General features: G+C 50.4%; 1 protein-coding gene across 7 annotated transcripts in view; it reads left to right on the top strand.

The window, feature by feature from the left end:
- LOC144933079 (uncharacterized) overlaps positions 1-16,392 on the top strand; it is a 37,145-nt gene extending 20,753 nt beyond the window's left edge. For 2 of the 7 annotated variants that reach the window (XM_078857586.1, XM_078857588.1), the window contains exons 10-23: positions 535-700; positions 1,074-1,790; positions 2,345-2,407; positions 3,161-3,256; positions 4,014-4,115; positions 4,855-5,025; positions 7,028-7,159; positions 8,169-9,130; positions 10,025-10,160; positions 11,193-11,276; positions 11,852-12,228; positions 12,893-12,947; positions 13,141-13,470; positions 14,552-16,392. In XM_078857586.1, the coding sequence (XP_078713712.1) occupies positions 535-700; positions 1,074-1,790; positions 2,345-2,407; positions 3,161-3,256; positions 4,014-4,115; positions 4,855-5,025; positions 7,028-7,159; positions 8,169-9,130; positions 10,025-10,160; positions 11,193-11,276; positions 11,852-12,228; positions 12,893-12,947; positions 13,141-13,470; positions 14,552-14,662 (3,502 nt within the window). In that variant the 3' untranslated portion in view covers positions 14,663-16,392. The remainder of the gene's footprint in view (positions 1-534; positions 701-1,073; positions 1,791-2,344; positions 2,408-3,160; positions 3,257-4,013; positions 4,116-4,854; positions 5,026-7,027; positions 7,160-8,168; positions 9,131-10,024; positions 10,161-11,192; positions 11,277-11,851; positions 12,229-12,892; positions 12,948-13,140; positions 13,471-14,551) is intronic. The other 5 variants (XR_013636978.1, XM_078857587.1, XM_078857590.1 and 2 more) reach the window with 5 other exon arrangements.
- Positions 16,393-17,027: the final 635 nt, after the last annotated feature.

Raw genomic sequence — 17,027 nt, 5'->3', positions numbered from 1 at the left:
TCACCAACCCATATTAACAAATGTGGTGAAGTATGGTCAAACAAACCCCACGGGGAGTTCGTCATCCAGCAGTGCATTGACAAATGGCTGTCGACTTTTTTTAACGATTACATTGACGTATACCCAGGATACCACTGGCGGTTTTGAGACTTCGGTGCATGTACTCGGCAATCACGATGAATTTCGATTTAAAGCTTTCGTGACTGCAGGGATTCATCTTCTTGGTTCTTTCGGTAAAGTCACGTAGAAGGGAAGTAATACAATAATAAAAATAAAACATAAAATAATTCTCACGACGTTTCGGCCACAACGCAAGCAGCCGTCCTCAGGTGAAGAACGGACATGTTTCTTCACCTGAGGACGGCTGCTTGCGTTGTGGCCGAAACGTCGTGAGAATTATTTTATTATGTTTTATTTTTATTATTTTATTACTTCCCTTCTACGTGACTTTACCGAAAGAACCAAGAAGATGAATCATGATGAATATAAGCACCGCGTGCTGTCGTTATAAACGGAGCTTCTGTGTGTGTCCAGCAGGTCAGGTCTGGTCGGCCGGCAAGAAGCAGCAGCAGCAGCAGCAGCGCCGACGCGTGTAGACCCAGCTCGGACGACTCCAGCAAACAGAAGCGCACAGACGCGCGCCCCGCCGCGCCTCCCGCATGCGCTACCAGCGGCTGCCCCCGGCACCGTCGCCGCCAGGGTAATGGAGGCGCACGCTCCGGTGGCACGGACGCAACACCCTCCTGTCGGGTGCACGTTGTGTGTTCCCAGTAAACGTGGAACGTTGGGTCAACGTTGCCCCAGCGGTTCCAGGTGCACGCCAACGTTGGGCCAACGTTGGCGTGTTCGCTGGGTTTTCCGCATGGTGTGCACACGTTATCCCGACATGCATATTCTCCAGCATGGAGATGTGGTTGTTGGTGTTCATGGTGATTTGAACATGATGATGATAATGATGCTCTTGATTGGTAGCAAAAAATCTAACGACCGTCACCGTCGTTACGACAAAAATGACAACGACGACGACGACGACGACGTTACAGCGGTGGTGTTTGGTGATGTTCACTGAGCAGGACAGGTCTCCTGGCCAGGAGCGAGACGTGGAGCGGCTGGGGAGGAGCCGGAGGGAGACTGCGCTGGAGAGCGTGCTCGCAGAGCGGCTGCTGGCCTCCACGCAGAGCAAGGAGCGCGCGCTGCGCTTGGAGGCAGAGCTCGATTCCAAAGGCAAAGAGCTGAGGGCCCAGAGAGAGGAGCAAACAAGGCTGGAGGTGGAGATTAGAGCGAAGGGAGAGAACCTCAGGGCACAGAGGGAAGATCACGCCCGGCTCGAGGTGGAGCTGGCGAGAGCCAAAGAGGAGCAGAGCAGGTTGAGAGCAGAGCTCGGCGCGCTGAGAGACGAGAACAAGGTGTTGGGCGTGGAGCTACAAGACAGGGGAGCGGTGCTCCAGGAGAAGGAGGCGGAGCTGCAGGGCAAGAGGACGGAGCTGCAGGCGAAGGCGGAGGAGCTCGGGCGCTCGCAGCTGCAGCAGGGGAGGGAGACCGCCGCGGCGCGGAGATGGGCGGAAGCGGAGGTGAAGAGGGTGTCGGAGGAGTCGAGGGACAAGGACGCTGTCCTGGCTCGCCTGCAGGCTGAGCTGACGATGATGCGCGTCCAACAGGAGAGGGAGCTGGAGGAGAGGGAGAGGGAGCTGGGCAGGGCGCGAGCGGCGCACGCGAGGGAGATGGAGCGGTTGAGGGAGGACGAGGTGAGGCGCCTCGCTGGCACCGTGGAGAGCCTCGCCCTGGAGAAGGTGAGGGCGCGTTATTCTGCGGGAGATTGACGTCTCTCTATCCTCTTTGGTTGTGTCGGTGAAGTCACGTAGAGAGACAAAATAAGTCATCGATCGCGACGCTTCGATGGCCACACAAGGTGGAAACAGGACAGCAGGCGGACCGTTTCTGTTCGGTCAGGTGGAGGTGTAACGCAAACGTTTCGTCGGGGATTATTTTCGCTGCGTAATTTCACATCGTAACAAGTAAAAAGCCACAACATTTACATTGCGAGTACTGTACTCGAATGAATTGCCACGTTTTGTTTACGTGACAAGCCTTACTAAGTGGCCGTGTCGGGTGGTGGTGGGTTTAACGACACGTATTTACGCGATCTAACGAACAAAAGCTCTGCTACGAATAATATTGGTCGCAAAATCCTACGTGTTGAACAGGGTGACATTTGGTGTGGGTGGTTATTTTTTGTCGTGCAAATGAACACAGTCGACAAGTAAAAACGTGAGCAAGCCATGAAAAAAATGCATCGTCTGCGTCGAGGTTATTAAAGTTGTCTTGAATTTTTTCCTGTTTGCAGGACGGAGCTCTGAAGAAGCACAGAGATGAACTCGTGAGGCTGAAAACCGAGGAGCTGGAGCAGGTGGTTCTTTCTCACACAGACGCAGTCGTGATCCGTCAGTAATTGGCACTCTTAGCTTCCTTTCATGTGGAATCAGCTTGCGGCCAATCGTACAACAGCTCAGCGCGGCGATTCTATTTCAGATGGCTGAATCGCATCCAGGCGTGTGGGATATCCTGCGTATGAGGCTCTTATTAGCTCTCGTCTCCACCAGCAAATACATTACAATTCAGCTTCGAAAGCCCTGCTCTGTGCTTTACAGCCGCATGGCTACTTTGCAGGACCACATTGGTGCTTTACCTGTGCCCATCCAGTGGCTCTAACTCTGAGCCTTTTATTTGCCGTGGTTTGTTTTGAGTTTTCTGCACATGGAGTAATTCATCTATACAGTCATATTTTTATCATTACAGGGATGATGTCGGATTTTCAGGCAGACACTTTCGGATTTTATTTCGCGTTTTTGGATTTAAATTCATTGCATCACCTCTCAAGCGTTTATGCACTAAATTGAATGAAATTTTTTACCCTTTCCAAAATAAATCACTGCATTTGCCAAAGGCCCCACCGTCCAGACTAAACCAACCTATCGCAGATCATCCAAAGAGTGGCAGCAGAAGCATCCAAGGCTCGTCCCTGTTAGCTGCCTCGTTCCTTCATGGGCCGTTGTGCTGACCGTTGTGTCTTTTGAGCAAAGCTTGCGAGGTTGCCCGAGTGGCGGTCGCACGATGATCGTCAACTCTGCCCCAATGCCCCCCCCCTCCCCGCCCCCGTCAGCTGTCAGAGCGGCTGGAGGAGGAGAGGAGCCGAGCGCTGGCGGATCTCGCCGATCGCCACACGGCAGAGCTCGCGCACTACGCGCAAACCGTGAAGGTGGGCACACGGACGCGGCCCCGCGCGTAGCCGCCGCGTGCTGCGAGCCGCCGCGGTTGCAATGCACCTGCGAGGTGTCGAGCAACAGCCGTGCCGTGATGCACGTGACAGGCGCTGCAGAATCTGACCAATGCAGCTCGTTACGCTCAAAGTGCTTGCCACAAATGAACCTCACCTCCGATTAGCACGTATGGTGCAAAAGAAGTTCAACATACGCACATACAACCGCAATGCCCGGCTGCGCTCGTTCAGGAGCATAAACCATCACGCGGAATCCAGTCATTCTCGCAGCAGAGGCTTTTGGCTAGCCATCGAACAACGACGATTGCTGCATCGCGCGCTTTCAGATGCGCTTCTGCGGCCGTCTGGAACGCTCGTACGATATTAAGAAGCCACTGGAACAATGCACTTTTAAATATAGATTGAAAACTCATTTCTTGAGGACTGCCCTTTGTGTTCAGTTTCTTGTCCTTCCCCCGCACCTCTGATAAGCACGGTTGGCGACGTACGGCGCGAAAGAAGTTCATACGTACGGTACCTCGACAAATTGGGTTGCAAATTAAGCATCCATATTCCCAGCATCCGTTTCAGGTTATCACCACTCCCCAATGACTGTGAATCAAACTTGGAGTCACTGGGTTCAACGGTGCCGTGCGCTGAACCATCGCTGCCCCAGATGTGTCAGCAGAGTTTATTTTTCTCTGATGGTGTTTGTGAGTAATCCGAGCCCACGCGTTGACTTTTTTTTTGGTTTCAGGCGAGGGAGGAGGAGGTGTGCCAGCTGCGGGCTGCCCTCAGGGAGCAAGAGGCTGCTGCCCTCAAACTGAGTGCTCGGCTCAGAGAGGAAGCCACTGAGATGGTGAGGCCTTGAGTAATTAACGCATTTTCACAAATTTGGCAACCTCACCATCAAAATATCAGCATCATCCTACTGATATATATATGGTGTACAGGGTGCCGTTTCGAAGGTACTATCTACAGTTTATTTTGAAAATGTGGCTTAATTTGTGGAATAAGTCCGTGGTTTGACACGTACATGAAAATGAATTCACCGTCCCAGGATGGATTACACTTGTTAAGGGATTGTGGGTAGAGTTCACTAACTTTTGAGCTAAAACATTAACATCTCTTTTGCAAGTGAGACCCAAGGTTAGTTTTACAGTTGCGTTGTTGGTGTAAAAAAAGTTGTTAGAACAGAGAATTATGGGACGAGGGTATTGTGGACCGAGATAATTGTGGGGTTAGCAATCTGTGGGACTAGGGGATTGTGGGAGTAGGGTATTGTGGGACTAGAGAATTGTGGGACTAGAGAATTGTGGGACTAGAGAATTGTGGGGTTAGCAAACTGTGGGACTAGGGGATTGTGGGACAAGAGAATTGTGGGGTTAGCAATCTGTGGGACTAGGGGATTGTGGGACTAGATAATTGTGGGGTTAGCAAACTGTGGGACTAGGGGATTGTGGGACAAGAGAATTGTGGGACTAGGGTATTGTGGGACTTGAGAATTGCGGGACTAGATAATTGTGGGCAGAGAGGCTCCGGCTCGTGAGTGGACGGCCAGGTCAACGTGCACCCACGGGCACCACCATGCCGTGCAGGCGCAGCGAGTGGTTGGCACGGAGCGTACCACTTGGGAGATGGAGCGGCAACGGGAGCGGGTCGCGCGGCAGGAGGAAGGGGCGATGGCTGTCCGAGCCCTCGCATTGGACCTGGAGTCTGAGCGACAGGCGACGCGTGGATTGCGGGAGGTGACTTCGCAGCTGACGCAGGTTGGGCATCCGTTAGCTTTCTTCCCTTCGGGCGCTGATATGTGTACAGCTGCAACTCATTAAATCCTTTATATTAAGCTCACTTGCTTGCGCGCTTGCGCGCTTACGACCGTGCAAATCTTTCGGTCGTTTTTTAACCGACTTCCCGTGATCCAATCGAGCTGACATTTTGCACACAGACTCGTTGTGCGTGACAATTAATTTTCGTGAAAAAATGTTTCCAAATTTGTACACTTTTTAGGAAAAAAATTTTGATATTTAATTACCAATTGCTTAATGGTGGCAGGCAATCATCTGACCCATAGGTGGCAGCCATCTCAAGCCAGAGGACGAGAGGACTCTAACCGCCACGCATATAAAGGATTTATAGTGAAAAACTTTGTTTTTACGGGTTAATTTTTTTTACATTTTTGGCTGCCTCTATCTTCAAGAGACCTGGTCACAAGTTGGTGGTTTTTAAATACAGATTATATTGTTTTTATAAATAATGTAATGAAGGTCTGATTAAAAACTCATGATCTCGAATCCACAAGTGCTGGCTACAGGGGCAGCCCGTCGATATAGGCGAACTAGGCGGTCACCTAGGGCCCCAAGTTAAGTGGGGCGCCAAATTAGAGGAAAACAATAAAAATAAAAAAATTGAAATAAAATAACGAAGATGTTATTATTTCAATTCCCGTGCGCGTACAGAGGGAATATGAATTTGAATTAATTTCTCAACATTTCTGAGAATGTATTAATGTCAAATGTTTTATTTACTGCAGAAATAAACACCGTAAGTCGGTCTAAAATATCGTCTAGCTGGCGCGCACAAATCTATTCATAAATTGTTGCGTCTCTATTTTATCTGATCTCACAAACATTGGTTAGACAGACAGATGGGTGTAAAAAACGACTAAGTATGCCTCTGCTTAAAGAAATCCGCTTGAAAAAACATTAAACGGAAAATAGGGGCGACATGTTTCCCAGTTTACCAGAAACCTCAGCCTAGATCTGCCCGCGCGGTTTGGGGGGTGGGGGTGCCGATTGCGTGGTTCACCCTCGGGGGCACCGGTTGCTGGCACCTAGTCTAGGGCCGCCCCTGGCTGGCTCGTATTTGAATTGTTATAAAGCGATCACCTAAAGGGCTAAATAAATAACGTAATTCAAATTTGACTCTGTTGTAAAACAATATGAGTACACAAGTTTGAATTCCATGCTAGAATAGAAAGTTCACCGTTCTTACAAAGGATTCATTCAGTCCAGAGGTGGATAAAATATAGACACACATTCGTGTAATTTATATACCAACTAGCTTTACTACCCGGCTTCGCCCGAGACTTGGATTCTTGTTTTGGATTAATACGCGGCCTACGCGGAGGGTGGGGGGGATGCGTGACATCAGCAGGCACACTGCGTGACGCTGCCGCATGCGGGTGACATCACAAGATGTGACGTCACCGCTCACTTGCCGTGCAAAATATATCCATGATTGCGCCCGCCCCCCCCCCCAAAATACAATAGTATTTTTTTCCCTACTTTTTGCATTGTGTACAGTCTGGAAGCTACCCACATACCAAATTTGAAGTTTCTTGCATGTTGGGAAGTATGCTAAATATTTCGAACAGACAAACATATTTACAAATTTCCCTTTTATTTTATAGATTACAAATGTAACGATGCTACATATTTTCATCACGTGTCACTTAGATACTGCCCATCCTTGCCGGTCACGGGCCTGGCCTGTCCTGGCTAACAAACAGTGAGCCCGTGAAGTGCACGAACATCTTCCCGAGATGCTCCTCCACCGGAGCGTTGCACTTTTGAATGTAGATCGTAAAACTGATTTCTTTCCGAACTGCTTTTTGTGTTCAGTTTGTTGCCCTTCCCCCAAACACCTCCGATTAGCACGGTTGGCTACGTACGGTGCGAAAGAAGTTCAACGTACATACAAGGCGCCGCCCTTGGTAAGACCCGTCACACGTACCGTGGCGTGGGCGCTCACGGTGGTGTGTTCCGGCAGGAGGTGGAGGAGCTGCGGACCCAGGCGCGGCAGTTGCAGGCCGAGCGGCTGGCGGCTGTGTGCGCCGTGGAGCAGTCGTTCCGGCACGAGCAGCAAGAGGCCCTGCAGGCCCTGCGCGCACACCTGCAGGCCGTGAGATCTCCCGCACGCACGGACGCGCGTCTCCGTCGCCCGGTGGCATGCGTCAAACGGTGGACGCAATGTGTACACTTCACTGCATGCACAGCCTCCTCCCCGCGCCGTGTGGGTTGTTTGACCATACTTCACCACGCTGGTCAGTGCGGGTTGGTAAAGTAGGGGTGGGGTGGGGGCAAAACTGATGTTAGCCGTGGCCAAGAATTGAACTCAGGTCACAGGGTTCACTGTGCATTGCGTTAAAGCCACACGGCTCAACACCACACTTTAACGCTCCACTCCACACTCGACTTCAGCTTCCTACACTGTCTCTTGAATTTTTTTTTTTATTTAACCAAGAAAGCCTCACCGAGCCTCAAGCCTAATATCAGTGACGAGTGGCGTCTGAATGGGTCGTGGGCCTTCCCTAGGTAATCTTAACGTCAAGTGAGCACTGGTGATGTCGTGCGTGAACATCTGCAGTTGGGAGAAACACATTCCTGCGGAGGGAGACGGTAGGAACGTTGGGTTGCTCGCTCAATAGCCAGGGTCAACGGCGGCGTGGTGTATTCCGCAAATATGCCAGACTGTGAGGGCGGGCACAAGCCGGCGTGAGTAGGTTAAACGTTGAGTTTTATAAGGGCACCACGGGGTGACCAGCCCCTCCCCACCCAGCCCCACCTCTCCCACCCCCCACCCAGCCCCACCCTCCCCACCCAGCCCATCCCCACCCTCCCCTCCCAGCCCCTCCCCACCCAGCCCCTCTCCACCCTCCCCTCCCCACCCAGCCTCTCCCTCCCCACCCAGCCCCTCCCTGCACGACGGACGGACGGACACAATAATCCCCTGTGGGCTGGTGTAACCAGGAGGTTCCTACCAGTAAAAGGTGGGCCGGTGGTGGTGAGGCCACGACAGCCCCTCAGTAGGTGCTCACTATCAACACTTGCGCCAACAGTCTATGAAAGGCAAACATTGTGGATTGTTTTTGTCATTGTTGTTGTCGTCGTCGTTGTGAACTCGCGCACAGGAGAAGGAGCGCGAAGTCGAAAAGCTCACAGCCAAGGGGGCGGCGTTGGAGCAGGAGCTGCTCGCCGCGCAGGCAGCGAGGAAGAGGCTGCAGAAGGAAGTCCAGGCCGAGAAGCATCGCCTCCTGAGAGACCTCCAGGAGACGATCGCGAAGCAGCAGTGGGCGCAAGACGAGCTGCAGGCTGCGGAGCAGAGCAAGCGGCAGGCGGAGAGGGAATGGGACGGCGAGAAGCTCCAGCTGGAGAAGAGGATCCACGCGAGAGACTCGGAGCTGCACAGAGCGGAGAAGGAGCTGCGCGCGCTGAGCGCGGAGGCGTCGGCGAAGGAGAAGGTGGGGGACGAGGAGCGGCAGAGGCTCGTGGCGGAGCTGCAGGAAGCGCAGGCGAAAAACCAGAGGCTGGAGAAGAGGCTCAACGACAAGGTGCTTGGCGCGCAGAGAATGGAGGAGGAACTCAACGAGAGAGACAGAGAGTGTCAGAAGACGATGGCGGACCTGCAGGCATCCGGCCTGGAGATGCAGAGGATGCAGAAGGATCTGCGCGAGCGAGACACGGAGAGGCAGAGGCTCGAGATGGAGCTTCACCAAAAGGAGATCGCCTTGCTGAGGCAAGAGAAAGAGCTTCGCCAGAGGGAGATTGAGAAACAGACGTGGGAGGAAAGCCTGCACTCGGGTCACCAGGAGGTGCAGAGGATGAGACAGGAGCTCAAAAACGGAGAGAGTGAGAGGCTGCGTTTGCAGATGGAACTTCGCGAGGGAGAGACGGAGAGCCAGAGGCTGGGAGCAGAGCTGCGTGCGCTGAGCTCCGAGCTTGCTGAGAGGCAGAGCGAGATGAGCGAGCAGGCTGAGCGGCAGGATCAAAGTCTGGCGACCGAGCTCGCTTCTGAGATCGAGAAGATTCAAGAGCTGATAGAGAGCACAGGCAGCAAGAGCGTTCCCAGGAGCCCTGCCAAAGCCACGCACAGGTATACAACTGCTGGGATTGGTAAGGCTAGAACAGATTAAGATAACGGAAAAGTGAAAATGACCCGCATACGTTGATGTGGAAATACCCACATTTTTTTTACTTTTATCATCGACACCCGGGCAATGCTTAGTCTGCACTCCTTCAACGGAGGAGGAATAGCAAAACTACACACACTCTATTTAAAGCTTTCGTGACTGCAGGGATTCATCTTCTTGGTTCTTTAGGTAAAGTCACGTAGAAGGGAAGTAATAAAATAATAAAAATAAAACATAATAAAATAATTCTCACGACGTTTCGGCCACAACGCAAGCAGCCGTCCTCAGGTGAAAACCAGGTCTGTCGGGGAGACGGCGTCATTCATTCAGACGCTGTCTCCCCGACAGACCTGGTTTTCACCTGAGGACGGCTGCTTGCGTTGTGGCCGAAACGTCGTGAGAATTATTTTATTGTTTTATTTTTATTATTTTATTACTTTCCTTCTACGTGACTTTACCGAAAGAACCAAGAAGATACACACACTCTCTTCTGAACCTATCTCATCATGGGTCAGCAGACCACGACATTGGCATTTAGATTGTGAGCATGCATATTGCCATGCTCAAGAATGGAATGCTCCATCCGCAGAGCGCGTGTGCTTGTCCAGTGACGATTATCTGAATCGGTCCTGGGCCCCCCACTCCCTAGGTCGACTCAGCCTTAAATACGGTGTGTAAAACATCGCCGCTGGGGGGGTACAAAGGCGGCCGGGGGCGTGGCGCTGCCCACCCACCCCCATCGTGGGCCGTGCCGGCCTTCACATGTGCCGCTAATCGCGAACAGCACTTGCCCCGAGCGGTCCCCTTCAGCTTGAATTACGTCGGGGCCTTTGCCATGTGTGTTTGCTGGGGGCCAGCGGGGCGCGGCTGCCCGCGAGCCAGGCGCTGCAGGGCCTGCGCGAGGTGGGGGACGACCTGCGGCACCACGTGCTGCACCTGCAGCAGCAGCTGAGCGACCGCACGCGGCAGGCGCAGCAGCTGCAAGTCGCCAAGGTGAGACGGCCTCACGGGAGCCGCCGTGCCGCAACACTCTTCCGCGCCTCCGCCATCGCCGGGCCGCTCGTGAGAGCTCGTGCACGCACGTGTATGTTGAACTTCTTTCGCACCATACGTAGCCACCCGACCGTGCTAAACGTTCATGCATGAACGGGGTGGGAGGGGAGCACACGGTTGGGGGGGGGGGGGTGCCGTTTGCATTTGTGGTGCGGTATTAACTTTTTACATTTCCCTTGAGAAAGAGAGGATGAAACTAATGTTCATATAATGAAGTCATGCACACGTAGAATACGCTGTTATATTAATATTGGTGACAGAGAAGAGTGATGTTTAATATGGGTGGACTCCAGCATTGTACCTTTTTCGGCATTTTCAATCAGATTATTATTTATTACCGGTAATTCGTCTTTCTCTGTTCATTTCAAGTGAAGAATGGTAAATAGATCTCTCTGCACGAAACAATGATACCATGGGGTGAAGTGTGGTTCCTGCCACTTTTTCCAAGATTGGCCAGCGTGGAAAGATACCGTCTGGAGGTGCCCTTTACAGCTGCCACCTCTCGTGGGGGCCCTTCTGCCAGCAGTGGCGTGAGCAAAGCAGATCGCAGGGCTGCACCTTTACCTATTAACGTGAAGCCAAGGTCAGGTTGAATTCTCAGAATTCGGTGAATGTAATTTATTTCAAGGCCGAATCCAATCCTGAAAGCGATTCCTTAAAGTCTGCTAAACTCCAGGTTATTTAAGCTGAAACCGCATTATGAACACCGCACTGTAAAAAAAATTGTTTTTATTTACAAGGACCCCGCAGTGTGCAGTGCTGGACGATCTTCTTCCGTGGGTATTTCAGTGGTTGCAGCATGTATTGAACACACGGTTCGTTCTATGGCACCAAGCAGAGTAAACAAAGTCTCACGCTGGCTTTAGTGGGGTGAGATGGAGGCAGCGGGGTTTTTGGATTCAGTGTGTTTGTGTTGGATCTTGAGATGCCCTTCAAGTAAATGTGAACCCCGCGGCCCCATCCCTCCATCAGGAGAAGGAGCTGAATGAGTTGAGGGAGCGACTGGAGCGGGAAAAGGCAGCCGCCGTGGAGGAGGTCAAGGAGAGGTTGATTCAGGTGCCGTCCTCAAGAAATCACCGGGCGGGGTGTCTCAGCGGCAGAAGTTTTGCGAGGCCAAATCCTGCTTGGGGGTTGATTCAACCCAACAGCGATTGTCCTTTGGATAGATTAGCCCTGCCATAGGAATGTGGAATTTGCACCGCTGGTTCAGAGCTGTGAACTGTAAACAGGAGATGAGCACTGCCTCAATGCTCATTTGAGCAAGAAATAAAACCTTTATGACGAATTTTGGCTTCATATTACGGGAAAACCTTGCCCAGCGAAACTTATCCAACACGTGTTTCAGCTAAACAGACCTTAAATAAAGAGTGAGGGGGGTGGTAATTTTGGACCCAGGAACACAACCCTATTTTTCCCATAAGGTCCATTATTTGTCTAAACCGGTTTTGCCCAACACGGCATTTAAAATTCAATGTACCTTAAAGCATATCTATACGGCCATGTCATATAAGGGATTTTGAACTGAAAACATCGTCTAAAAATAGTAATGATATTGTTTCACGTATTGTGCTGTGTTTTCGTGTTATTTTCTCAACGCAGCATTGTTCATAACTGCTGCTATTGTTCATTAGGATCACAACGAAGAGCTGCACATTCTCAAGATTTCCAGCATCCAGGGCTCACATCAACAGCGCGATCTGAGCTGGCGAGGCGCTCCACCAAAGTACGCGGCTCGGCAGAACAGCGGCAGCGCCGGGCACCCATGCAGCCAACGACGTGACGGCTTCGACCTTGAGGCTTTTTCCATGGAGGGCCTCGAGCGCGATGGTGAAAACGGCCAGGGCGGCTCACGTGAGCTCCAGAACGAGGTGCGCCAGCTGCGAGAGCAGATGCGCGAGAAAGACGGCGAGCTGCGCGCTGTCCAGTGCGGGATGCGTCAGTGGAAAGAAAGCACGGCTGGCAAGCTGGCGCGCAAGTTCCAGGAGGAGCTGCACGTGGAGCTGCTGCGGTACACGCACGAGCACAGCAGTGGCGCGCGACATTTCGGGTTGAATGACGCTCAGTGTAATTTCAAGGGTTCTTACTCTTAGTTCTTTCGGTAAAGTCACGTAGGTAAAAAATGAAATAAAAAAAACAATAAAAATCACGACGTTTCGGAGGCAACACAAGTCTCCGTCATCAGGTGGGACCGTCACAGCCAGATTAGCTGCATCAGTTGTGACGGTCCCACCTGATGACGGAGACTTGTGTTGCCTCCGAAACGTCGTGATTTTTATTGTTTTATTTTAATTTTAATTTATTTTTTTACCTACGTGACTTTACCGAAAGAACTAAGAGTATGAATCCTTGCAGTCACGAAAGCTTCAAATATAGAATTCAAGGGTTCTGTTGTGTGGCATTCGTGTCCGACGTTTGCGCTCCACATGCTGGTAGGTTTTTGTGTTTCTGAGCTTTTTCGGTTTTCAGCACGTAAAGAGAAACGTCGTACCAGACGACACGTGGTACGGACCCTGAAAATGCATCAGAGGGCAAACCCGAAAATCTGCGCTGTGTCAGATTTAATAATAGCATTGACACTACTTTCTGTATTTGTGAGTGGAGGCTTTTGTTTTTGCATGTCCTCAATTTCTTCATTGTCATGTTGTTATTGACGCCATGTTTTGTGTACGCAGGCGAAGCAATCACCAGGAACATTACACAATGGACAGCTCCCGGACAGCAAACATTGTACAGTATTGCGCAACTCATTCAGCACATAAACAACTTTACCTCACATTGCCATTTGTGGTTTGTCTGCTTGGCCATCTCGGGCCTGTGCCTAGCGATTTTTTTGTATCAGTATATACACGACATTTTTTTTTCAAATATTGAATCCAAAGTATTGGTAGTCTCTCGTCGCTAAGGCTCTGCATTGTGGCAGGAATGCAGCGCATTGCCGCGACGACACCGCTCCTCCTCTGTGCCGACTCGAGTTGCCCTTGCCGACCCGGGCGACGCCATGGGGTTGGCGGGGCCCGACATGGGCAGCGGCGACGTAGGAGGCAGCGACGCGGGCATGGGGCACAGCGCTGGAACCCTGCGCCTCCTCCACCACCTCCACGGCAAAATCCGTCAACTCAAGGTGACCGCACCGACTGGCGGCGGGGGGCCTTACAGCGGAGCCCTCAATGATAGAGCTTCCGCGCACTTCGGGGAACCAGGATCCAGAAGGTTTTCCGCGCGAACCTCGAGCCTTGAGGAGCTCACAAAGGTAAGAGGGCTTTCTCAGGCAGGTGCCACTCAAGCCCAAACACATGGGCAGTCCTGAGCCTCTAAAGTAATCAACACCGTGCAGTTTCCCATATTCCCTCGACACTAGTCACTGCCGTTATTATGCAGTGTTTAGAACATATTCAAAGCCGGTAACTGGTGTTACAATCAATGTAGAATTCTGGCCTGTGAGTGAACCAGTCAACCTCCGGGCTGTAAGCTTTGGTTGCTGCAAAAATGAAAAAATATATTTTTAGTTTACTAGTTTTAAGTATAGACGCGACTAATGTCCAAAATGTCAGCCTTGTAATACCTTATGGTGCATAATGTTAATTGGCATCAGCCACACACTTGGTCACAATCCCTGTGTATGATACCTAATTTAGCGCAAGAAAATCCCATACGCAAATATAGCAGTGATGCATTATTGGTGTGGCTTTTGACGAGGTAATAAACAATGACTGGTTTAATGCCATTTTAATATTGGCGAATATGTGAGATATATAGGCATTAGTTATGTAAAGAGTACCAGCCATATTTAGATTGTTTTACAAAGGGAGGAATGAATGGGCAACTTACTTAATAATGAAACTCGCTGTTAGGGTAGCCTTGATGTAGTCTTATCACAGCCACAGCGTACACGGAAGCTCATGCCTTGCGCTACTATGAGTTTCTGAATTAAAAGTTAATTGACGGGCAAACATAATTCAATACATTAATAGTAACCCGAGGACTATTATGAAAACAAACATGCTTCAATAAATCAAGAGTTTAATTATGATAATTAGAGAAATATTGGAATTCTTCCAGCCATCAATAGGTGCCTCTAGTGAGCAACACAACCAACTAATTACTGAGTTTTGTTGTGTGTGTGAGTGCATTGCTCATCCCTGTACTAACTTTAGATTTCCAAGTTATTAGCTCTCGGGAGCTGCCCTCTAGTGGGACCTCCCTTCCACCGGCAGTAGCGTAGGCAAAGCAATTGCAGGGCAGCACCATCACCATCTATAATATTAACTGGTGGTGTTGTGCGTGTGTGTGTGCGTGCGCGTGTGGTGTTATTTCCATGGCACGTCCTGCAGCCGCTCTACGGCAGCCCTCCGGCACGGCGCACAGCAGAGACTGCGGAGACTTCTGTGGGCGCACAGAGGGTGCCCGTGCGTGCCCGACACGGGCCCTACACGCTCTCCTGACACGAGCTCCCCTGTGAAACATGCTGGCAGCAGCAACAGCAGCAGCAGCTAAAATCAAAAGTGTTGCTGTAATCGGGAGTAGGGCTGTCAATGTTTGCTCCCCCGCCTCGCAAGCCGCAGTGAAAAGGGAGGTCTTTATGCATTTCAGGTGAAGAAAAAACCACAAACATAGCACGGCTCACATTGCTCACAGCCAGACTTTAATTGCTTGTTTCTTAAACAATAAAAACCTCTTTTACCGCACACCCCCACCTCCCCCGTCTTTGATTAGGGCAGCAAGATTATGTATTTTTTTCTATTTTTCCAAGCGGAGGTAGGGTCTGCGGGCTGCAGGGCAGTTTATGGCTATGAACACCTTGTCAGAAAGAATGAATTGGCAGTCTATCGAGAATAGAAGGCTTTTTTTTTGGATTGAGGGAACCGGGTTAAAAATATATTTCGTTCCATGAATCAAAAAAACCGGGTCCTCTGTCCAGCAGAGGGTGCTTTGCTGCTGATTTGCGGGTTTGTGTGCCTTTTGTGTTGTCGGCGTTCGTGTGTGCATTAGCAAAGTGACTGACCGTCCTTTCCCTCTGCAATTTGGCAAAAAAACAATATATAACACCGACTGTTAGTATTAAACATTCCACGTTTAAATAATAAGCAATTGCGCTTGAAGCTGTAAAGGAAACTGATAACGCCAGAATGGGCCCAAAACCCAAGGCGCGGTTTGCCAAAGTTGGAGGGAAATCCATGTCGGAAACAGGAACCCTGTTTGTCTGGAAAAGGGCCGATGAGTCACCAGTAAGGCCTAATCACCAGTGGTCTCTGCTAAGCATTCACTTGTATTGCCTTTGGTCTTGCAGTGTGCTCTCCATTTAAAAGTGTTTTTTTTATACATAGTTTGTGTTGGAATTTTACAAACAATGTGTGGAAGTTGCTTGTGTGCAACGTACAGTGTACCTCTTTTGAATCTCGTTGGTATTATCTGATGTGCCATTAAGTGTGGTGTGTTAATTATTGGAAGCTAATGGAGTTTTTTTTTTAATTAAAATTTACTATAATGTGTTGATGCAGTTTAACCATTTTATATCTTAATAATTAGATTGCTGTGGTTATTTAAACAAAAAATAAAGGGAGGTGTTTCTTAATGCGTTGCCTTACATAAAGAGACATGGTCACATATTGCAATCATATATATTTTAACTACAATATTAACTAAAACGTTTGCAATCGCTGAAAATCTTTGAAATAACAGCAACAACCGCCGTTTATCACTGAGTTTGCGCCAGGCTAGGTGCACAGTGAGACCACGTGGAGCGTGGAAGGTTCTCTGCTGCGACAGACACCGGGTGTTGTTATGGGTTAACTGAATGGTCGATGCCAACTCCTGCGCACTCCACTAAAGTGTAACAACGAGCTGTTTTATCAGCCTGCTCATGTAATGATTTCTTGCATAACTGACGCTATGTGCGCTATAAACGTTGTACTGTAGATTGCAAGGTTGCAACGATTAGAAGACCACTGGCACGCTTATCTCGAGTGAACTGGACGCCCAGGGTAATTATTGGTTACTCTTCAGGGGAAGGTTTCCACACAACCATTAGATCTTTTCAATCATTGGAAGGACGTTATCAACCAGTCTAAGTCATAACTAGCTGTGATGTTCCCATCCTACCACCTTCCGATGTTAGTTGTTATTTTAGGCTCTCTGATTTTACATTAACAGGTTAAATTTCTAACCCTAACACAGCCAACCTCGCTCACTGAGCTCAAGGTTTTTGAATTGCGATCTGCCATTAACATGCTAATCTCTCAAAACACATTCCTGCGGAGGGAGCTGGTAGGAACGTTGGGTTGCTCGGTCAATGGCCAGGGTCAACGGCGGCGTGGTGTATTCCGCAAATATGGCCGACTGTGAGGGCGGGCACAAGCCGGCGTGAGTAGGTGAAACGTTGAGTTTTATAAGGGCACCACGGGGTGACCAGCCCCTCCCCACCCAGCCCATACCCTTCCCACCCCCCACCCAGCCCCACCCTCCCCACCCAGCCCCTCCCCACCCTCCCCTCCCCACCCAGCCCCTCCCCACCGAGCCCCACCCCTCCCATTTTTGGATGCACGACGGACGGACACAATAATCCCCTGTGGGCTGGTGGAACCAGGTGGTTCCTACCAGTATTAACATAGCCACCTCAGGGCGCCCGCCGTGGAGGCCTCTCAACGATCTCACATTATCATGCAAATTTTTACTGGGCAGCCCTTTGATTGGTGGGAAAACCCACTACCATCGTGGTCGCTGCCCACCACTTACATTAACATTGGCTGCTGACATTTGGGCTACGCCCATTTCAAACCTTTATAAACAGTTTACCTTTAGAAGCTAACC

Source organism: Lampetra fluviatilis, chromosome 6, assembly GCF_964198595.1.
Source record: "Lampetra fluviatilis chromosome 6, kcLamFluv1.1, whole genome shotgun sequence".
Lineage (NCBI taxonomy): Eukaryota > Metazoa > Chordata > Hyperoartia > Petromyzontiformes > Petromyzontidae > Lampetra > Lampetra fluviatilis.
The sequence above is the reverse complement of the archived record's forward strand: the minus strand, read 5'-3'. Positions and strand labels throughout refer to the sequence as shown.